General features: G+C 41.4%; 1 protein-coding gene across 2 annotated transcripts in view; it reads right to left on the reverse strand.

Annotated features, from left to right (window-relative positions):
- rnpepl1 (arginyl aminopeptidase like 1) overlaps nucleotides 1–18,449 on the reverse strand; it is a 65,215-nt gene extending 46,766 nt beyond the window's left edge. For both annotated transcript variants that reach the window (XM_059944585.1, XM_059944578.1), the window contains exon 1: nucleotides 16,258–18,449. In XM_059944585.1, the coding sequence (XP_059800568.1) occupies nucleotides 16,258–16,719 (462 nt within the window). In that variant the 5' untranslated portion in view covers nucleotides 16,720–18,449. The remainder of the gene's footprint in view (nucleotides 1–16,257) is intronic.
- Nucleotides 18,450–24,714: the final 6,265 nt, after the last annotated feature.

The following is a 24,714-nucleotide window of genomic DNA, read 5'->3' on the forward strand; positions in this document are numbered from 1 at the left end:
TAAATGTTCTTTTTAAGCTAACGTGTTAAAATACATCAAATTTCTTTTAATTTGAGCTTTCTGTTCTTTCCAAACATTCCATTTTAATTTTAAGCAAAATATCAATTTTAATGGGTCTTGAATAGGAGCAAATGACAAGATTCTTGACTGCTCAGACAGCTGTCAAGTCCATGAGAATGATTTAGCTGGCTGTCAAGGCATTTCTATGGGTGGGGTTGCCATTTAAGATTGAAAAGACCAATTACTTTTGAAGATTTTCATTCAGGAAGCTGTCATCAAAGAATTCCTTCGAAGTGTGTATGGATCTCAACCTGTACCTTGCAGGTGGTTTAAAAAAAAACTGAAGAGCACTTTGGTTCTAGTTTAAAACAGAACTGTACCAATGTCCTTTAGTTACCCCAGTCCTTGTAACAAAGCTGTAAATGTGTACTCCATCTACGAAAAAAAAGCACAGGTGTGTATACTGGTGATTGCCCAATAGAGAAGGAAACACTGAAGTTTATTACAACAAAAACCATAATCAGGGATTAATTGCTGAGTGTTAATGTCAAGCAAGAATCCTGCTGATAAAAAGTAGCATTTGACGCTTTTGATATCAATAACTCGTTCACTAAAATTTCAAGAAAACAAATTACACAATATTTTCAGCACCAGTCTACAATCATAGCAATGCTGACCTTTTCTCCAAACTCTTTTCTGATAAGCACATCAAGTACAGAATATGTTGACCTATAACAAGTGGAACAAGTATTATCATCAATGTCACATTTGAACTACAAAAAAATATGAAATACATTTAATTCTGAATAGTTTTTGAGAAAAAAAATCTCACTCCTCCTGTAAAAAGTAAAATAGTAAAAATAATAAAGTGCCCCAAAATTCTGTCAAGTAGATCTACTATTACTTATTACTTGATGGACAGTTACACTGTATTAGTGGAGACACTTGGTACAATCTCACAATTCTTGTAATCTTTTTTTGTCCCATAAAAGTTACAGGAAATATGCATTTACAATGATTGAGTTTGGTAACTGCACATGCAACTACGGAAATTCGTAGTGTCAGTTGTCGTTCCCTGGAAATGCTTACATCAATTATAACTAATTCACTATTGTCTATATTTAATAATAAAATAAATCTCCTTTCTGTAACTTGTCATGGTTTCTAATTCTAAGTTCAAAGTTTAAAGTACATTTATGTCACTATATACAACCCTGAGATTCATTTTTTTGTGGGCATACTCTATAAATCCAGAATACAATAATAACCAAAATAGAATCAATGAAAGACCTCATCAACTTGGGCATTGAACCAGTGGGCAAAAGACAACAAACAGCATAAATACGAAAATAAAGAAATAATAATAATAAATAAATAATAAACATCGAGAACATGAGATGAAGAGTCCTTGCAAGAGAATCCATAGGTTGTGGGAACATTTCAATGATGGGGCAAGTGAAGTTCAGTGAAGTTATCCCCTTTTGTTCAAAAGCCTGATGGTTCATGGGTAATAATTGTTCTTGAATCTGGTGGTGAGAGTCCTGAGGCTCCTGTACCTGCTTCCCGATGGAGGCAGTGAGAAGAAAGCATAGCCTGGGAGGTGGAGGTCCCTAATGACGGACACAGCTTTCCTGAAACAACACTTTGTGTAGATCTGCTTAATGTTGGGGAGGGCTTTAATTGTTATGGACTGGACTGTATCCGCTATAAAAAGGAAGCAAAGATTGCCTATTCTCTTGGTATCATCATGTAATTCAGGAGATAATAATGAAACTCTTGATGATTTGAGGGAACTAAAGATTCCCTTATGCAAATAGCAGAAACATGGTTTTCAATTATGTGAAAATATAATGCTTATTGTCATAAACCTATGGGATTCCTGCATTGACTGTTGAATGTTGTTGGTTGAATCAAAGGTGGTTATGAACTGGCGTATTGGAGGGAGATTGAAAATCTGGTTGAGTGGTGCCACAACAACATCCTCTCTCTCAAAGACAGCAGCTTTATCAATGACAGGAGTAAGAAGCTGGAGGCCCATGAACCATTCCTCATCAGGGCAACAAAGGTGGAGAGAGTCAGTAGCCTTAAATTCCTTTGCATCAACGCATCAGAAGATGTGACCTGGGACCATCAGATAAGAGTCACCACAAAGGCACAACAGTGCCTCTACTTTCTTACAAGTTTGTGTAGATTCAGCATGTCACCAAAAACTCTGGTGCACAGTGGAAGATATCCTAATTAAATTAGTTGCTTCATGGCCTGGTTTGGAAACACCAATGCCCAGGAACGGAAAAGGCGACAGAAGGTGGTTGATAACAGCAGTCCATCACAGGCAAAGTACTCCCCACTACTGAGTACATTTACATGCAGCATTGCCACAAGAAAGGAGCATCCATCAAAGACTCCCACCTTACAGGCCATACCTTCTTCTTGCTACTTTCATCAGACATGTGGTACAGAAGCCTTACAGCGCCTATAAAAAGTATTTACTCCGCTTTGAGTTTTCAAGTTTTATTGTTTTACAACATTGAATCAGAGGCTAATTTTTGACACTGTTCAACAGAAAAAGACCTGTGTCAAAATGAAAACAGATCTTGACAAAGTGATCTAAATTAATTACAAATATAAAATGCAATATCATTGATTGCATAAGTAATCATGGTCTTTAATATGACACACAAAATCATCACTGGCGCAGCCAATCGGTTTTAGAAGTCATAAAATGGAGATCACCTGTGTGCAATCCAGGTGTTACAACTGATTGTAGTAAAATACACTCTATCTGGAAGGTCCAACTGCTGGTGATTCAGTATCCTGGCAAAAACAACACCATGAAAATAAAAGGAAACTCCAAGCAATTCCAGGAAAAGGTAATTGAAAATTTCCAAGTCTCTGAATATCCCTTGGAGTACAGTTAAGTCAATCATCAAGAAATGAAAAGAACCTGGCACAGCTGTAAATCTGCCTAGAGCAGGCTGTCCTCAAAAACGGAGTGGCTGTGCAAGAAGGGGACAAGTGAGGGAGGGTACCAAGAGACCTATGACAGCTCTGGAGGAGTTACAAGCTTCAGTAGCTGAGATGGGAGAGATTGTTCATACAACTGTTGCTTAGCTGCTATATCAATCACAGCTTTATGGAGAATGGCAAAGAGAAAGCAACTGTTGAAAATAACTGACACAAAATTGCAACTGAAGCTTGCCAAAAGGCATGTGGGAGACTGAAGGCAGCTGGAAAAAGGTTCTATGGTCTGATAAAATCAAAACTGAGCTTTTTGGCTATTAGACTAAATGCTATGTTTAGCATAAGCCAAACACAGCACACCATCCCTACCATGAAGCATCATGGTGGCTGCATCATGCTGTAGGTTGCTTCACTGCAGCAGGCCCTGGAAGGCTTGTGAAGGTAGAGGATAAAATGAATGCAGCAAAATACAGGGAAATCCTGATGCAGTCTGCAAGAGAATTGCAACATGGGAGAAAATGTGTTTTCCAGTAAGACAATGACTCCAAATATAAAGCCAAAGCTACACAGGAATGGCTTAGAAACAACAAAGTTAATGTCCTGGAGTAGCCAAGCCAGAGTCCAGACCTCAGTCCAATTGAAATTTGTGGCTGTTCACTCATGATCCCCATGTCATCTGACAGTGTCCAGATGTGCAAATCTGATAAGAGACCTATCCACCCAGACTCAAATGCTGCCAAAGGTGCATTTACTAAATAGACTTGAAGGGGGTGAATACTTATGAAATCAATTATTTTGTACTTTTGTTTAGTTAATTTAGATCACTTCATAGAGATCTGTTTTCACCTTGACACAAAAGAGTCTTTTTTCTGTTAATCAGTGGAAAAAAAAGCTAAATTAAATCCACTGTGATTCAATGTTGTAAAACAATAAAGCATGAAAATCTTCCGGGGGGGGGGGGGGGAATACTTTTCATAGGCACTGTGGGTCCCAAATCACCAGGTTCATGAACTGTTATTATCCTACTACAATCAGGCTTCTGAATCAGCATGATTAACCTCATTCACCACAATGCTGAAATGATTCTGCAAACTACAGACTCACTTTCAAGAACTGTTTACAACTCATGTTCATATTATTTTTATTTGCACAGCTTGTCTTCTTTCGCATATTGGTGTTTGTCAGTCCTGGTCTGTTTATATATGGTTCTTTGTAACATTCTATTATATTTCTTCTTCCAGTAAATGCCTGCAAGAAAATTAATTTCATAGTAGTATATGGTATCGGGCTCCTGGACTGGCTGCAGTGTTGATCTGGCTCCATGGCTGTGGCCTGCAGCTGGGGGGCACCTGGATTAGTTGTAGCCCTGAACTGGTTCCATCACTGGATTCAATTTCTGTGTCTTTTTGCTTACGCTTCTATTGTTTTTGTAAGATTTGTTTTTTTTGGGTGTTTGGTTGTCTTCATTGCGTGGGTTTTATTTTCATGGATCCTATTGTGTTTCTTTGTTTTGTGGCTGTCTGTAAGGATATGAACCTCAAGGCTGAAAATGGTATACATACTTTGATAATGAATTTTACTTTGAACTTTGAAATATTTGCTTTATAGCCAGCCCAACCAGAAATGATTTGTCAGAAGGAAGGGAGAAGAACATAAAACACAAATAGGACAACCTATCACTGGTATCTGTTTCACTATTGAGTTAGATCATGATAACATGCACCTCTTCTTCATTTAGCCAACTGATTGTGTATCAAGTAGCAGATCTGCGAGATTGGGATGGTTTCTTCACTCCACCTTAATTAAAACACCAGGATCACAATCTGAATCCAATATGTAATCAAACATCTTATAACTATAACAACATTGGGAAAATGAACACTTTCAGTCCCCATCACAAATTTCCCAAGGTATTGACTCTATCCCTCTCCCAGACTACCTGAAAATTAACTGGATTATTTGCAACCTTCATATCATATATGGCGCATAACTGAGATTTTGTCCACATTTCTTTGCTAACTACTCTTGATTATTCTGATTAATTCCTGGCCAGTCTACTTTCAATATACAAGAGGTCACAGCATCCAATTCACCTACCGCTATATTGGTTCCATTTAATTTAATTTCCTTCTTGTTTTCAAATCCTCCCGTGCTCTTGGCCCTTCCTACCTCAGTAATCCCTTCAAGCCTTCCAAGACAACTGTGTCTTTGATTCTGGCTCAGCCCACTACTGGCAGCCTTTAGCACAGGAATTTCTTCCCTGGACCTCACTGCTTCTTCATTCCACTTTCCTCTTTTAAGATTTCCATTAAAAGCTACATCTTTGCCCCAATACCTCCTACTGAGCTTAGTAGTTGAAAAACACCTTGAAACATATTTTGTCAAGGTAAAGGCACGTTCTAACTTCCATTTATATAATAAGTGAACAAGTAATGGCAGAAGAGACTGTTCTGTTGATTTTGTCCTCATTGGGTTCAATTCCCAACTTTTTCCTCTGTAACCTTCTGCCAATCTAATTTCCATTCCAAAGCTCTGACTGACAGGTTTTCCACCATCCTCACAGGCAGAGAGTTCCAAAATCATTCTGAGCAGAAAAATTATTACCGCCTCTATCAGCAGCCAACCAGAAAAGACCATCTTTATTCCCATTCTTTGCCTCCCATAGAAAATGATTGCTGACATATATATAGAACATTTACAAAGACAAGTGTGAAAAAAGGGCCCAAAGGATCACTGAGGACCCGAGTCACCCCAACTACAATCTATCCCAGCTGCTACAATCTGGGAAACAGTACTGCAGTATAAAAGACAGGACCAACAGGTTCTAGGACAGCTTCTTCCACCAGACCATCGGACTGATAAATTCACGCTGATTTGAGTGTATTTCTATGTTACATTGACTGTTCTATTTATTATAAATTATTATGATTGCACATTGCACATTTAGACGGAGTTATAATGTAAAGATTTTTATTCATGTATATGAAAGATGTAAGAAATAAAGGCAACTCAATTCAATTTTTACCCCTGTAGTTCCTTAACTCAACACACAAGGATTCTACATCTTCCAATCCTACGTGACCTCTTTCTATGGATTTGATTTCATTTCCGAATCGAGATTTTTTTTACCAACAGAGCCACCCCACCCACTCTGCCTGTCCTTTCGATACTATGTGCATCCTTGGATGTTAACCTCCCAACTATGATCTTTTTTCAGCCATGACTCTGTCTCTGGTCCTGTCTCTGGCACTGAGGTTGGACCCTTGACTAGGAATGGGGAGGAGGGAAGAGAAGAGAGCGGTATTGATAGGGGATTCTATAGTCAGGGGGGCGGATAGGATATTTTGTGGGAAAGATCGGGAGTCTCGGATGATATGTTGCTTCCCTGGTGCCGGGGTCTGAGACATCTCAGATCGGGTGCAGGTTATTCTTGAGAGGGAGGGCAAGAATCCAGATGTAGTGGTCCATGTAGGGACCGATGACGTGGGTAGGATGAGTGAGGGGGTCCTGCGTAGGGAGTTCAGGGAGTTAGGTGCGAAGCTGAAGAGCAGGACCTCCAGGGTAACAATCTCAGGATTGCTACCTGAGCCACGAGTGAGTGAGGCAAGGAACAGAAGGATTATAAAGATTAATACGTGGCTTAGAGGATGGTGCAGGAGGGAGGGCTTCAGGTTTGTAGATAATTGGGCTTTGTTCCAGGGAAGGTGGGATCTGTTCCGAAGGGACGGTTTACACCTGAACTGGAGTGGTACTAACTTTCTTGCAGGGAAGTTTGCTAGTGCTTCTTGGGGGGGGGGGGGTTAAACTAAATTTGCAGGGACCGGGGATCCAGAATGTGAGGGAGGATAGCGAGAGGAAGAATAAAGGGCAGGTCGGGACTACACGGTTCCGGAATATTAAGTGTGTAGTAGAGGAAGGTGGGGCGGAACAAGTGATAAGGAGGACTCATGTACAGAGAGATGGTCTGACGGAACATGGAGTTAAATGTGCGGAAAGAATAAGTAAATTTAGGAAGGACAACAAAATCCTAGGGGCGTATAGCCCGATGGGAGTTCAGGGAGCTGGGTTAAGCACGTTAGGCAGTGATTCAAACAGAGAAGGGAAATGGGTTAAAAATTCTTTATCTGAATGTACGAAGTGTCAGAAATAAGGCGGATGAGCTTGAAGCCCAGGTGCGAATGGGTAACTATGATGTTGTTGGGATAATGGAGACATGGCTGCAGGGAGATCAGACCTGGGAAATGAATGTACAAGGGTATACGTGCTATCGTAGGGACAGAAATGTGGGCAGAGGGGGTGGGGTGGCCCTGTTGGTGAGGGATGAGATTCAGTCCTTTGCAAGGGGGGACATAGGGTCAGGAGAAGTAGTCTATGTGGATAGAACTGAGGAACAGTAAGGGCAAAAGGACCCAAATGGGTGTTGTCTACAGGCCACCAAACAGTAGCATGGATATTGGGTGCAAGTTGAATAGGGAGTTAACATTGGCATGTGGCAAAGGTAATGTCGCAGTAGCTATGGAGGATTTCAACATGCAGGTGAACTGGGAGAATCAGGTTGGTGTTGGACCCCAGGATAAGGAGTTTGTAGAGCGCCTACGGGATGCATTCTTGGAACAGCTTGTACGAGAGCCGACCAGGGACAAGACTATTCTGGATTTAGTGTTATGTAATGAACAGGATTTGATAAGTGATCTCGCAGTAAAGGAGCCATTAGGAGGTAGTGATTTGAGAAGGATAAGGGCAGCTCGGAGGTGTCAGTGTTGCAGATGAACAGGAGAAACTATGGAGCCATGAGGGAGGAACTGGCCAAAGTTGACTGGACGGATAGCCTAGCAGAAAAGACAGTGGAACAGCAATGGCAGGTATTCTTGGGAATAATGCACAAGGTGCCAGATCAGTTCATCCCCCAGAGGAGGAAGGATTCAAAGGGGGGAAAGGGGCCACAGTGGTTGACAAAGGAAGTCAGAGATTGCATTGCATTAGAAAAAAGGAAATATGACAGAGCCAAGGTGAGTGGGAGGACAGATGATTGGGAAGTTTTTAAGGAACAACAGAACTTAACTAAAAAGATAATACGGGGAGAAAAATGAGATACGAATGCAAGCTAGCCAGGAATATAAAGGAAGATAGCAAAAGCTTTTTTAGGTATGTGAAGAGAAAGAAGATAGTTAAGAACAATGTTGGGCCCTTGAAGAATGAATTGGGTGAAATTATTATGGGAAGCAGAAATGGCAGAAGAATTTAATGGGTACTTTAGATCTGTTTTCACCAAGGAAGACACAAGCAATCTCCCAGATGTATGGATGGGCCAAGGACATAGGGTAACAGAGGAAATGAAACAGATTGACATTAGGAAGGAAACGATGATGAGTAGACTGATGGGACTAGAGGCTAACAAATCCCCAGGTCCAGATGGTCTGCACCCTAGGGTATTAAAGGAGGTGGCCCTGGAAATTTTGGATGCATTGGTAATCATTTTCCAATATTCCTTAGATTCAGGATCAGTTCCTGAGGATTGGAGAATGGCTAATGTTATCCCACTTTTTAAAAAAGGAGGGAGGGAGAAAACAGAACTATCGACCTGTCAGTCCCACCTGTCAGTCGGTGGTGGGGAAGATGCCAGAGTCCATTATTAAGGATGAAATAGTGGCATATTTAGATAGCAGCGATTGGATTGGGCCGAGCCAGCATGGATTTACCAAGGGTAAATCATGCTTGACTAATCTGTTGGGAGTTTTTTGAGGATGTAACCAGGAAGTTAGACAGGGGAGATCCAGTCGATGTAGTGTACCTCGATTTTCAGAAGGCATTTGATAAGGTCCCACATAGAAGATTGGTGGGTAAAATCAAAGCTCAGGGCATCGGGGGGAAGACATTGACATGGATAGAAAACTGGTTGGCAGATAGAAAGCAAAGGGTAGCGGTGAATGGGTGTTTCTCGGAATGGCAGGTGGTGACTAGTGGGGTGCCACAGGGCTCGGTACTGGGACCACAGCTGTTTACCATTTACGTTAACGATTTGGATGAAGGCATAAAAAATAACATCAGCAAACTTGCTGATGATACTAAGCTGGGTGGCAGTGTGACATGTGATGAGGATGTTAGGAGAATTCAGGGTGACTTGGATAGGCTGGGTGAGTGGGCAGATACTTGGCAGATGGCGCTTAATGTGAATAAGTGTGAGGTTATCCACTTTGGGAGTAAGAACAGGAAGGCAGATTATTATCTGAACGGTGTAGAGTTGAGTAAAGGAGAAATACAAAGAAATCTCGGAGTCCTTGTTCATCAGTCACTGAAGGTGAATGAGCAAGTGTAGCAGGCAGTGAAGAAGGCTAATGGAATGTTGGCCTTTATTACAAAGGGAATTGAGTACAAGAGCAAGGAAATCCTTTTGCATTTGTACAGAGCCCTGGTGAGACCACACCTGGAGTATTGTGTACAGTTTCGGTCTCCAGGGTTAAGGAAGGACATCCTGGCTGTAGAGGAAGTGCAGCGTAGATTCACGAGGTTAATTCCTGGGATGTCTGGACTGTCTTATGCAGAGAGGTTAGAGAGACTGGGCTTGTACATGCTGGAATTAAGGAGATTGAGAGGGGATCTGATTGAAACATGTAAGACTATTAAGGGATTGGTCAAGATAGAGGCAGGAAATATGTTCTAGATGCTGGGAGAGTCCAGTACCAGAGGGCATGGTTTGAGAATAAGGGGTAGGTCATTTAGGACAGAGTTAAGGAAAAACTTCTTCTCCCAGAGAGTTGTGGGGGTCTGGAATGCACTGCCTTGGAAGGTAGTGGAGGCCAATTCTCTGGATGCTTTCAAGAAGGAGCTAGATAGGTATCTTATGGATAGGGGAATCAAGGGATATGGGGACAAGGCAGGAACTGGGTATTGATAGTAATTGATCAGCCATGATCTCAAAATGGCGGTGCAGGCTCGAAGGGCCGAATGGTCTACTTCTGCACCTATTGTCTATGACTCAATGGTGCCCACCAATTCGTACCTGCCAATTTCTAACTGTACTACAAGATCATCTACCTTATTCTGTATACTGTACTTATGCTTCTTCACCAGTACAAATATTGACAATCAAAATGAAAACTTATATCAAAAGGGCTAGAATATAACTGAGAAACTTGCTTTTCATTTGGGTTGAGTTCTGTCAGGTCCCATGTGAACTTCAACATTTTCTTCTGAGCATTAAACCTTGTACAAGGCGGGTACAATGCAGATTCCGTTAGTAAAAGGCAGGGAGGTTTGCTAAGGCTATTGGCGGGAGTTTAAATGAGAATTGCTGGGAGGTGGGAACTGAAATGAAGAGATGGAGGAAGGGGCTGTTGGCTCAGAAATAGAGAAAGCTTGGAGACAGTGCGAGAGGGAGGATAGGCAGGTGATAGAGAAGGGATGCGCTCAGATTGATGGTTTGTGATGTGCCTATTTTAATTCAAGCATCATGAACAAAGCAGGTGAGCTTAGAGTGTGGATCAGCACTTGGAGCTCTGATGTTGTGGCCATTACAGAGACTTGGATGGCTCAGACAGGAATGGTTACTTAGAGTGCCAGGCTATAGATGTTTCAGAAAGGACAGGGAAGGAGGCAAAAGAGGTGGGAGCGTAGCACTGCTAATCAGAGATAGTGTCATGGCTGCAGAAAAGGAGGAAGTCATAGAGGGATTCTCTGTTGAGTCTCTGTGGGTGGAAGTTAGGAACAGGAAGGGGTCAATAACTCTACTGAGTGTTTTTTTTTATAGACCACCCAATAGTAACAGGGACATCAAGGAGCAGATAGGGAAACAGATTCTGGAAAGCTATAATAATAATAATAGGGTTGTTGTGTTGGGAGATTTTAATTTCCCCAATATTGACTGGCATCTCCCCAGAGCAAGGAGTTTGGATGGGGTGGAGTTCATTACATGTGTTCAGGAAGGTTTCCTAACATAATATGTTGATAAACCTACAAGAGGAGAGGCTGTACTTGATCTGGTATTGGGAAATGAACCTGGCCAGGTGTCAGTGGGAGAGCATTTTGGAGATAGTGATCACAATTCTATTTCCATTACTATAACATTGGAGAGGGATAGGAATAGACAAGTAAAGAAAGCATTTAATTGGAGGAAGAGGAAATATGAAGCTATCAGGCAGGAACTCAGAAGCATAAATTGGGAACAGATGTCAGGGGAATGTACAATTGAAATGTGGCAAATGTTCAGTGGGTATTTGCGTAGTGTTCTGTGTAGATACGTTCCAATGAGACGGAAAGGTTGGTAGGGTACATGAGCCATGGAGTACAAAGACTGTTGTAAATCTAGTCAAGAAGAAAAGAAAAGCTTACAAAAGTCTTAAAAAACTAGGGAGTGATAGAGATCTATAAGATTATAATGAGAGCGGGAAAGAGCTTAAAAATGAAATTAGGAGAGCCAGAAGGGGCCATGAAAAGACTTTGGCGAACAAGATTAAGGAAAACCCCAGGGCATTCTACAAGTATGTGAAGAGCAAAAGGATGAGACGTGAGAGAATAGGACCAATCAACAGTGACAGTGGAAAGGTGTGTTTGAAACCAGAGGAGATAGCAGAGATACTGAATGAATACTTTGCTTCAGAATCCACTACGGAAAAGGCTTGGCAATTATAGGGATGACTTACAGCAGATTGAAAAGCTTGAGCATATAGACATTAAGAAAGGGGATTTGCCGGAACTTTTGGAAAGCATCAAGTTGGGTAAGTCATCGGGACTGGATGAGATGTACCCCAGGCTGCTGTGGGAGGCGAGGGAGGAGATTGCTGACCCTCTGGCAATGATCTGTGCATCATCAATGGGGACAGGAGAGGTTCTGGAGGATTGGAGGGTTGTAGATGTTGTTCCTTTATTCATGAAAAGAAGTAAAGACAGCCCAGGAAATTATAGATCAGTATGTCTTACTTCAATGGTTGGTAAGTTGATGGAAAAGATCCTGAGAGGCAGGATTTATGAATATTTGGAGATGCTTAAGATTATTAGAAATAGTCAACATGGCTTTGTCAAAGGCAGATCGTGCCTTCCTAGCCTGATTGAATTTTTTGTCGATGTGAATAAACACATTGATGAAGGTAGAGCAGTAGATGTAGTGTAAATGGATTTCAGCAAGGCATTTGATAATGTACCCAATGCAAGGCTTATTGAGAAAGTAAGGAGGCATGGGATCCAAGGGGACCTTGCTTTGTGGATCCAGAATTGGCTTGCTCACAGAAGGCAAAGAGTGGTTGTAGATGGGTCATATTCTGCATGGAGGTTGGTGACCAGTGGTGTGCTTCAGGGATCTGTTCTGGGACCCCTTCTCTTTGTGATTTTTATAAATGACCTTGATGCGGAAGTGGAGGAATAGTTTAGTAAATTTGCTGATGACACAAAGGTTGGGGATGTTGTGGATAGTGTGGAGAGCTGTCAGAGGTTAAAGTGGTACACCAAAAGGATGCAAAACTGGGCTGAGAAGTGGCAGATTGAGTTCAATCCAGATAAGGGTGAGGTGTTTCAAATTGGTAGGTCAAAAATTTTGGCAGAATATAGTATTAATGGTAAGACTCTTGGCAGTGTGGAGGATCAGAGGGATCTTGGGGTCCGAGTCCATAGGATACTCAAAGCTGCTGCATAGGTTGACTGTGTGGTCAAGAAGGCATACAGTGCATTGGCCTTCATCAATCGTGGGACTGAGTTCAACAGCCGAGAGATAAGGCCCCACTTGGAGTACTGTGCTCAGTTCTGGTCACCTCACTACAGGAAGGCTGTGGAAACTATAGAGAGGCGTGGAGGAGATGTTGCCTGGATTGGGAAGCATGCCTTATGAGAATAGGTTGAGTGAACTTTATCTTTTCTCCTTGAAGCGGCGGAGGATGAGAGGTGACCTGATAGAGGTGTATAAGATGATGAGAGGCAAATTGAGCATGTGGATAGTCAGAGGCTTTTTCCCAGGGCTGAAATGCTAGCATGTGAGGACACAGTTTTAAGGTGCTTGGAAGTAGGTACAGAGATGTTCGGGGTAAGTTTTAGACAATAGACAGTAGGTGCAGGAGTAGGCCATTTGGCCCTTCTAGCCAGCACCACCATTCACTGTGATCATGGCTGATCATACACAATCAGTACCCCGTTCCTGCCCTCTCCCCATATCCCTTGATCCTGCTATCTATAAGAGCTCTATCTAACTCTCTTTTGAATGCATCCAGAGACTTGGCCTCCACTGCCTTCTGGGGCAGAGAATTCCACATATCCACCACTCTCTGCGTGAAAAAGTTTTCCCGCATCTCTGTTCTAAATGACCTGCCCCTTATTCTTAAACTGTGGCCTCTAGTTCTGGACTCACCCATCAGCGGGAACATGCTTCCTGCCTCCAACGTGTCCAATCGCCTTAATAATCTTTACGCAGAGAGTGGTGAGTGTGTGGAACGGGCTGCCGATGAGGGTGGTGGAGGCAGATACGATAGGGTCTTTTAAGAGACTCCTGGAGCTTGGGAAAATAGAGGGCTATGAGTAACCTAAGGTTATTTCTAAGTACGTACATGTTCAGCACAGCATTGTGGGCTGAAGGGCCTGTATTGTGCTGCAGGTTTTCGATGTTTGGGATGTATGGGAGCTATGAAGAGCAGTTCAGTGGGTGTTAGTTTAGAGGGATTTAAATAATGGATTTAAGTGGGATTTAAATAGACTCCATCCTGTTCAGGAGGAAAAGAATCAAATGACATGTGACAGTCTATGAACACACTGGGTCTATCAAAACGTTTAAGTCACATTTTAATTTTAATATCAAACTGGCATCCTGGAACAGGGAGTGAGCTGGGAGAAAAGTCCACTGGATATTCTTTCTGATACAGGCCAGGATAAAAACATGCAGTATGATAAATTGCCCAATAGCACTTAAGGCACAAAGTTAGTAGAGGCTTCATGCTTATCCTAGTAAAGAGTGAAGAATGAGACCCTTAGTTTAGAAATATAATAAATATTTCCTACTTAAGTCAAAGGTTCAGACTGATCTCCAGTTTAAACAACAAAATAAAATTCAAGAACAAAATGTAGCATTAGGATCTCAAGAACCAAAGACATTTTAGCAGTATGCTGTATAGCCCCTTCCACTTGTTTCACTATTCATAAGACTGTACAATATAGGAGCAGAATTAGGCCATTTGGCCCATCAAGTCTGCCCCACCATTTTATCATGGCTGATCCATTTTCCCCCTCAGCCCCAATCTCCTGCCTTCATGTCTTAACAAATCAAGAATCTATCAGCCTCTGCCTTAAATATGCATAAAGACTTGGCCTCCACAGTTGCCGGTGGAAGTAAATTCCACAGGTTCACCACTCTCTGGCAAAAATAATTCCTCAACTCTGTTCTAAAAGGACACCCCTGTATTCTGAAGCTGTGTCCTCTAGTCTTAGACTCTCCATAGCCACTCTGTCAAGGCTAATAAGATTGTGGTTGATCTTTTATCTCAGTCACTTTCCTACATTTCTCTTGTGATTCTCTTGCTATCTAAATATCTTTTTAAAAAAATGATTTGTTAGGAGGGGGTGAGCATGTGGTTCCGCAACAGTATAGAGCTGCTACACTCACTGTGCATTTTATAAAATGCACATTCGTTGTACTTTGGTTTAAAATGCTCGCTGAATATGCAAATTCATCTTCACCACAGGAAAAAGTTGTCCAAAAACTCACAAGCTACCCATATTCAGACCTTTTAAGTGTGAAGACAACTTAATAAATTTGCTAAATCATTAAATGAAATAGGTTTTAAACACTGGCATAAATCATAAAAGGAACTGTTTACGCAAAAATGATCTGCATCACTGGTTATGAGTTGGCCAGATTTTGAGCACCATATTATGAAATATGACAAGATCTTGCCACAGAACAAATGGGAATTACTGCAATATTATCAAGCTTGTAGAACAAAATGACCAGGGTTCATTCCACTAGAATAGAGAAAATTAAAATGAGATCCAAATTTCAAAGTAAATTAATTATCAAACTGCATATATGTCACAATATACAACCCTGAGATTCATTATCTTGCAGGCATTCACGGTATATACAAGCACAAGAGGGTCAATGAAAGACTGCTGACAAAGACAGGATGACAAAGAACCAGTGTGCAAAAGACACCAAACTGTGCAAATACAAAATGAAGAAAAAGAAATAATAAATAAATAAGCAAACAAACAAACAAGCAAGCAAGCTATAAATATCGAGAACAATGGAGAGTCCTTGAAAGTGAGCCCATAGGTTGTGGGCTCAGTAAAGAAGCTGAGTAAAGAAAGACCACAGTCTCAGCCCAGAGGATAAAGGAGAGACGATAAATTTTAACGTGCACAGGCCATGCTATCCCTGAGCCAAAAGTTGAAGTGGAAATTACAGTAACTTTTAAAATAGATGTGGGTCAGTTGAGAGTAGATGTGGGAAAAATAAAGAAGAAAGTGGATACTCTTTCAAAAAACCACCAGAAATGTGACAGGCAATGGATGAAGTGCTGGGAGATGGACTAATTCAGAATAGTAAGTGCCCACTGGGTAGCTTGCGGATGAATTGATACACGAGGCCTGTTTGCATGCTGCATGACTCTATGATTCTGGCCCAAGTAACCTCCTTCTGTTGTTGATCTAGCAAATGGCGCTACAGAAATGTTGACTCATCCTTTTCAGTGTTCTGACATATCTTGGAAAAATACACCCAGTTACAAAATAAATTGCCATTACAAACAAATATTAATGTGGCTGGTAAAATGACAGAATTGTATTCCCCAATTAAGTATTCTATTACAAGGCAAAATATGGATTTTAGTCAACAAAGTTCAAACACTATGGTTATGACTAGAAAGATTTGTTTGTTTTCAAATAGCAATTCATGTGGTAAAGTTTGCTACAGCAATGCATACAATACTGAACTCTGGGTTTCTCAAACTGCCAAACTATTGAACTTGGTAATGTGATAGCGGTGTACTGCAGAACATATTCTGGCATCTGATGTAACAGAGCGGTAGCACCAAGTTCTCCCTATTATCAGAAGTATGACTAGTGCGAGCCACAAAATTAGCCCTAATACGCATTAAAATTTGTTTAAAATTTTATTGTACTTTTTGATGCAGTTTAGCAACTTGCCCGGTAAAAACTGCAAGTCACGTTGGTTAACCAGCCTCCCCCACCCCTTAGGAGCCAGCTCGACAGGCTATGGATAGTTTTGTTTTCCGGATGAGTGGGTGGTTGGACAAACTGGTTTAAGAGTGCACCTGAGGAAGGTGAACTGGAGTTTGTGTCTGAGTGAGTTTTGGACTCACTTACCGCTGGCCCGTCTGCTGTAGTGTACTTGATGATGATCTGGAAGTTGCTGTGAGGTTTGATAGCAGCCGGCAACGTTATCACCAGCGACGAGCCGTAGTCGGTGAAGGGTTCGAGTCTGTGGCTGAGCGGCCAGCTGTTCTGAGCCGAGTTACACGAGCACTTGGCGCTGACCGAGCGGATGAGCAGCGACTGGTGCGAGTCGAGGACCAGGCTCCGGGTGGCGGGCTCCAGACTCACCAGGTCCAGCACCTCGACCGCGTCGATCTGCCGCCGTCCAAAGTTAATCTCCAGCTCCAGGTGCAAGTGCCGGATCTCAAAATGCTGGAAGTTGGAAGCGGATGCGATATCGACGGGGCAGTGGGGTCCCCGGGGCTGGGGCCAGCTTCTCTCCTCGCCCTTGCCCGAGCCGGTCATAACTTTGCGGCAACAACAAAAAGTTGGCCGCTCGAAGGCAGCAGCCATGGTCCAGGAGAGAACAACAAGGGAAGATACTGGGGGAGGGGAAGGTGGGGAGAACCACCCCCAGCGCCAGAAACAGGCCGGAACCCTGCAAAAATGGCGTCGGGACCTTCCCTACGTGAAATCCATGAGCTCCTGGAGTCCCGGAGACAAAAACCGGCGACGAAGACAGCAGATCCCACAGGCACAAGACGGAGCCCCGGCCCCGGTAAAACAGGAAGTAAAGGAGAGGCTGCAGCCGACAGGGCAACCGCCAGAGGGCATCGGGCGGGGAGCCGGCCAATAGGCATAGGGCACAGCTCAGGTGGCGAAGGAGCAATGGGGGCAAAGCCAGGAATCAGGGGAAGTGGTCTGTGCATGGCAAGCAATGGGGCAGAACCTATGGCCAGAGAGAGACGAGGCCAATGAGCAGGAGACAAGGAGGTCAATGGAGCAAGTTCAGCGACCAGGGCAATGCCACATCCAGAAACCAGAAGCATAGAAAGCCAAGGGGGTGCTATAGGATAGGGTCAATGACCAGGAGCACAAAGTCACTTGGATGCCAGTGACCAGGAACAGAGTGAAGCAAGGAAAGCAATAGGATAGTGTCAATAACTAGGAATAAAGAGACAAGACAAGCAGTGGGGCATAGACCAGTTGACAGAACTAGGCCTGGCTAATGTTGCGGCAGAGGGAGGGACAACACTCGGGTAAGACTTGTGTGGTGCCAAAGGAAAGTTGGCAGCAATGCTACAAGGATTGTGACAGGTGATCAGCAACAGGAAGGCATTGGGGCAAGGCTAATCATAAGATGGTAGAGGGAAGAGTGACTAGTGACATGTGTCAGATGGGAAACAGCAATGAAAAAATGGCAGACGAGTTGCAATGGGTCACAACCAGTACCAAGGTCAGTAATAAAGAGAGGGCAATAGGAGAATAATATGCCATATCAAACAATAGTACCTTGCTTTATTTGGAACTCAGCCTGTCAAATCTGTCAGAGGTTAGATTTGATGGTTGTTGTGTCTAGTTTTTCTCTCATGGTAAGATAAGTCAGTAAACGAGCTGATGACTTGCAAAAGTCGTTTCATGTTATTTCTTCTAAAGTAATAGATTAAATGCTCAAAATGGTAGCCTGTTTTTGGAAAGTATACTTTACAGAGAAGGTAGTTTTAGAATCAATGAAGCGCTGGAAACTGTCTTTAAATGTGATTAAATCTCATCTGTTGTGGGAATTTATTGTCTGACGAATATTGAGTAGTTCAGCTCATTAAAGAACAGTGGCCAGAGAAAGGAAGTAGATGCAACATTATAGTCTTTGTATTGATTCAGTGGAGAAAATAATGTTTCATTTAAGACTGTATATAAAACAAACAGGTCAGTAACAAATCCTGATGAAAGGTCTCAAACCAAAATGTTGACTCTCTATTCCTCTCCATAGCTGCTGCCTAAGCTATTGAGTCCTTCCAGCAATTTGTGCGAAATTCTGAAAGGCTGTTTCTTCTTAAAATATCATAACTAAGTCTGAGGCTGTCTTGACATACATACACTTATAACTTGCAGCAGTAATTAAGACCAAGAAATGTTAGTTGATTTTATTTTCATCAAACTTGATTTTATTTTCATCAAATTTTTATTTTCTCCTGACGAAGGGTTTCGGCCCGTAACATCGTCACTACCTCCTCCCATAGATGCTGCCTGGCCTGCTGAGTTCTGCCAGCATTTTGTGTTTTGTATTTATTTCCAGCATCTGCAGATTCAATCGTGTTGCCTCTATGGAGAGAGTCAGGAGCACCAAGTTTCTGGATGATCTCACCTGATCCCTCAGTGTCAACTCTGTGGTCAAGAAAGCCCAGCAGCGTCGCCACTGCCTGAGGAGATTGAGGCGAGTGGGCTTCCCCCCACCCCCATTTTAACCAATTTTTACAGGAGCACCATCAAGAATGTCCTGTCCAGCTACATCACCATCTGGTATGGGGATTGCGAGGCATCTGACTGCAAGAACCTGCAAAGGATTGTGAGGACTGCTGAGAGGATCATCGGAATCTCTTATTCACCCATTTATCAGGGCCCTTAGGATTATAAGTGATCCCTGAATCCATCCAGCAATCTCTTTGACCCCCTACCATCAGGCATGAGGTACTGTACCATTAAGACGAGAACTATTAGGATGGCAAACAGCTTCTTCCCCCTCGGCTGTAAGACGCCTGAACTTCCTGCCACCACCCTAGTCCTATCATGTATGAAGCGCCAGTAGCATTATGTAGCATTGTACTATTTACTTTATAATTTATATCATATAATGCACCTTATTATTTGTTAATCTATCTGTGGTAATATTACTTCATGTGTTATGAGTGAGTTGTTTGTACTATGTTGTGCATCTTGGTCTGGAGAACCCTTGTCTCGTTTGGTCATATACATGTGTACAGTTGAATGACAATAAACTCGAATTTTCTGAATTTAACCATTCCTGCATCGTGGGAACCAGGCGTCTATTTCACAGCTTTACTAACTTTCTTTCAAAGTCTTAGATGTAGATAGGGCCCACAGTAGTGTAAATGTACACAAAAACATAAGAAAATCAGAATAGAAGTAGTCCAGTTGGCGCTTCTAGCCTGTCTCAGCATTTCCAGGACCTTAATTGGCCTCAAGTCCTGTTTTGTGACAGTTCCTCATAACCTTTAATTTCTTGATCTTTCAAATATGTACTTAACTCTGTTTTAAATACATCTAATGATCTGGCTGCCTTACCCTCAAGAGTAGAGAATTCCAGAGATTCACTACTGTCTGAGAGAAGACATTTCTACACAGTTTTAAATGACCAGCCCCTTATTTTGGAGTATGTACTCTTGCTTGACTTCCTCACCGGTAAGAACATTTCATATATCTACCCTCACCCTTAATTCTTCAAAACTTCATGGATGACAAACAAACTGTCCAGGCCTCTCTTGATAGGACAATCCTCTTATCCCAGGAATTAGCCTTATGAATCTCTTGTGGATTACATCCTGTGCTACTATGTCCTTCTTGAGTAAGGAGATCAAAACTGTGTCCAGTAAGGTTCTTCGTTATCTGAAATGTGTTCCATTGGTTAGATAATCTGATCATTTCATATTTTACCTTAATAGTTGAAGCCTAAGGAAGTGAGATAATTTAAATTATTAAATCAAAAGCTTATGAAGTGTAATTTGGTTAAATGAAAAACAGAATAACTGTACATACTGAAAATACAAAATATAAACAAAATTCTAGAAAAAGGCAACAGGCTAGGCTGGAATAGGTAGTTCAAAAAATGTTATTTTTTTAAACAAAATGAAGCCAACTAAAAGACTAGAAACATTTCTGACAAACGTATCAAACAAATCATTAAAACTATAACTCTGCTTTCTTCTCTGCAGCCCTACAATTCCCATTTGCTGATCCTACGCTGGGTTTAACCTGAGACCAGACTCTGGATTATTTTCTTGAACAGGCTACAGGAATCTACAGTGCATGAACAATAAGGACAAATCTGTTTTGTTCCATTTAGCTTGTAAAAATTAAGCCATGCTCTCAGAATTCAGTAAAATGTTATTCCCCTACAATTGGACAGGAATGTACATATAAATTGTATTAGAATTTACATTTTTGAGAAGAAATTAATACAAACAAAAATCTTGGTTTAAAATATCATTTTACAATGGTCACAATGATAATGCCAGCATTATTGCAAAAGTAATTGGACTATATTTCTGAATTTCTGAAACCAATTCAACAACAACTGAATTAATGGATTTATCTAAATGGGCAAGAGCCATGATATATCCTATGCCTAATACTCATACAAATGCAGCTTCGGGCTGTTTACATGGTTCTAGCAGGAAGTTGAAACAGCAAACCAATCATTACAAAACATTAGAAAGCTAAAAGAAACAAGGAAGAGAAAGAGCACAGTAACAGTGTACATGTGTTTGTGTGTGGGCGTTGAACCATATTTAAAGGGTGCTGAAGATCCAAGACACTTCCAATGCATTAATGCTGCTCTGGTCTAGAAAATAGGAAGTTCAAGCCATCAGTGGATTACAACATTTTGTTAGCGAAGGTTGTTAAATTAAAAATTCTGACACTTCGTGACTGCTGCATGTTCTATTTTCTCTTTATCGAAAGGCATCTTCAAGTTTGCATAAAAAAGCAGTTAATGAAGTAAGTGATACACTGTGGAGACAGGCCCTTTGGCCTAGTGTCATCACTAACCAAGATACCCTTCTATGTTTTTCCCATTTGTATGGCCCATATCCCTCAATAAATTTAAATTGATTGTCTTTTATGTATTTATTAATGTATATAGGATTTTTCCTGGGTGAGATTGCCACTCAAATAATACCACAGACAATGAATCATTGAATATATCTTACCTGGTTGAAGTTTTGGAGGAATACCTGTGTGTTAATTGATATTCCTACGTTATTGGTTTATTATTATTGTGATAGCAGAGATTCATAAATTCACATGGTAGTCACCAAGTGAAGGATGTAGCCCAGAATTAAATTGGCATCCATTAAGACACTGCATGCTGCATCAACTTCTTCATGGGATCCTAAAAGCAGGGAATGGTTCCACCCTAAAGCATGTCAGTACTTGACCAAAACAACATAGATGCCTATCTCAGTTTAGATTGTTGTAAATATAAGTGACATGCCTTGTTTAACCTACAATTGACAATGTCCAGATTGTACCAGCAAGATTCTGTTAAACCATGTTTTTTTTCCCTCTGCTGAATTGACCTTTCCAATTAGTCATCCATGAGTGAAGATCTATATACTGCCCTTATTACTTTACGGTTTTAACTTTCAGGCCAATTCTTTCAAGCTTCACTTTTAGACTTGACCTGTGACAGTACCAAAATAAAATGGTAAATTGGTTACTATTGTCACATGTATTGAGGTACTCTGGAAAAGCTTTGAGAAACAAAAGATACTGCAGATGCTGGAAATGTTAAGCAACACACAAAATGCTGGAGAAAGTCAGGCAGCATCGATGGAGGGAAATAAGCAGTCATTGTTTTCGGCTGAGATATTTTACATGCCATCAATACAGATCATTTCATTACAACAGTATGTTGAGTTCACAAATGAAAACAGTATCAGAATGCAGAATAAGTTAGTTACAGGGAAGGTGCAATGGAGATAGACAATGGAGGTACAAGGCCAAAAATGAGGTAGATTGTGAGGTTAAGTGTACATTTTATCGTAGTTGGGGGCCATTCAATAGTATATAGTGGATACAAACTGTCCTTGAGCCTGGTGGTATGTGATTTCAGAGTATTGTATCTTTCCAATGGGCCGGGTTGGGGGTGGGGGGAGGGAGAAGAGAGAAGGTTCAGGATGAGAGGCATCTTTAATTATGCTGGCTGCTTTAGCGAGGCAGTGATAAGTGTAGACAGAGTTCACAGACAGGAGGCTTGTTTCTGTGATGTGCTGAGCAGCATCCACAACTATCTGCAGTTGCAGTCAGCAATACCAAAATCAGAAATATTGCAATGTAAGATTACATTTAACAAATACATCACACATAAAATGCTGGAGGAACTCAGCAGATCAAGCAGCACCTAAGGAAAAAGAGTAAACAGTCAAGGTTTTGGGCTGAGACCTTTCTCCAGGACTGAGGAGGAAGGGGAAAGATGCCAGAATAAAAAGGTGGTGGGGGTGAAGAGGCTAATTGGAAGGTGATAGGTGAAGCCAGAAGGGTGGGAAAGGTTAAGGGCTGTAGAAATTTGAATCTGAAAGGAGAGGAGAGTTGACCATAGGAGAAGGGGAAGGAGGGAACCAAAAGGGAAGTAACATGCAGATGAGTAGAAGTGAAAGATCAGAGTGGGGGAGGGAATTTCTTCACTGGAAGGAAACATCGATTATCACGTCATCGGGTTGGAGGGTACTCAGACTGAATGTAAAGTGTTGCTTCTCCACCCTGATGGTGGCCTCATCTTGACACAAGAGGAGGCCATGGATCAACATTTCAGAACAGGAATAGGAAATCAGAATTAAAATGATTGGCGACCGGGAAGTTCCACTTGTGACGGGAAAAATATGCTGCAAGGTTCGCACTTTCAGGTCATTTCCAAACTATTCAATGCTGTTGGAAGTGTGGGAACATAAATACGAACTGGAATATCTGGAACAAGAGAAAATCTGCAGGTGCCGGAAATCTGAGCAACACACACAAAACGATGGAGGAACTCAGCAGGCCAGACAGCACCTATGGAAAAAAGTACAGTTAACGTTTCAGGCTGAATCATCGACTACTTTTTTCCATAGCTGCTGCCTGACCTGCTGAGTTCCTCTGGCATTTTGTGTGGAATATCTGGAGAACTTTTAAACAAAATATCCCTCAGATTCTTTATGTTCTTATGAATAAGCAGATAAGCCTGTACAATTTGTAGAATATAATGCTTCCTTGGAGAAAAAAAACATGCATAGAGCAGGTCTAGCAGAAGTTTAATTTTCCGTTTTAGAAAGTGGTGCAGAGCATAATCATTTTCTGGATGGATGAAATCTTGACTATTTAGTTAGTCATTTCCTTACTTCATCATTTCAAAGGTTAATTTGCCTGACAAGAAAATAATAGTACTTTTCTTTAGAAGGATTAACAGAAGAAATAGGGAAGGAGATGTCATAAAACCTCAAGTCCACCATATCATTCAATAAGATCATTTCCCTTCTGGTCATTAGCGTCAGCTCAAACTTATCAGCCTGATCCAAATAATCCCTGATTTCAATGCTGTTGTCACTCAAAAAAAAAGAGTATCTACAGGAAGCTGAGGTTTAAGGTTCTGATCTCATCTAAATGTTCATTTTATTATCCTAAGCTCCTCATCCTCCCCTGAATGGAATCTATTTTCTGACCTTCTGAGGCAAGATCCTCTCTTTATTGTTGAAATTTCTCTTCCTTCCAACCATTTAATTTAAAGATTTGGCTACAATTCATGTTTGCCATGACATTGATCCCAACCTTGTTCAAGTGAAGCCCATCTCAGTGGAAACACTCCCTCTTTTCCCTCTGGATCCAGCCTATCTGATCTTCAGCCAGTTTGCAATGGATTAAATGGTAATCAAGGGGTTTATCATTCTGCTTGTTAATTCAACCCAAGCCCTTAAGCAGGATCATTTTCTTCATTGCATACTGTGAGTTCCTACAACTAGACCTGCTTCTCCCAGCCCCTCTCATTCTTATCTCACCAGCTGTAAGCAGATGACCTGCAGCCTGCCCCGAGTAGAACATACTCTGGCTTATACTTACTGTTACAGAGAACAGTATCCTCTTCACTATATTTTCCCTCCACATCACTGTTTACTTTTTTATGTCCCTGGATGGTTTGTGCCACAGTGCCTTGGTCAGATGTCTTATTCTTCCCATAGCATGCTTTCAATTCAGGTAACATGTAACTGTTGTGATGCCCTCTTCTGCTTTGATTTTTCCAAAAATATTGCCGTATTTCAATGTCTCCCCCCAGTGAAACAATCAAAAGCTCATGTGACCTGATGTCAAAGAGGGCTATGATTCTTTTCTCCCATTATATTCTCAGCCCATTCAACAAGAACCAAATCCCCACGTTGCTAATTATCTCATTTGAAAATGTGCCTGGAAATGAGTTTTCCTCAATTCTGTGCAACATTGACAATGACTGCCCTCTATTAACAAGATGAATATTTTGGCAACTTTTCATGTTTCCAACAGATTCTGCATATCCTGCAATTTATGAGATGTTGACAGACATAACAGGTTTTATAGTTGTACATTCAACTAGTGGCATATCTAATGACAAAACCTTGTAGCAGCAGAATCACCTTTACAAAGGCAAACTAGCTACCCAGCTGTTGCTTTGCTGTTTGCAAAGTTTTATTAATCAACACTTATCATTCATGCAAGATATTGCCATTCATAGAATTAAAAATATTTCATGAAGATTTTCAATTACAGTGGATTCCACTTAATTGGGACCAGTACAATTTTCCCAGTTAAGCAGCTTCCTCAATTAGC

This window comes from Hypanus sabinus, chromosome 2 (genome assembly GCF_030144855.1).
Source record: "Hypanus sabinus isolate sHypSab1 chromosome 2, sHypSab1.hap1, whole genome shotgun sequence".
In the NCBI taxonomy this organism is placed as follows: Eukaryota; Metazoa; Chordata; class Chondrichthyes; order Myliobatiformes; family Dasyatidae; genus Hypanus; species Hypanus sabinus.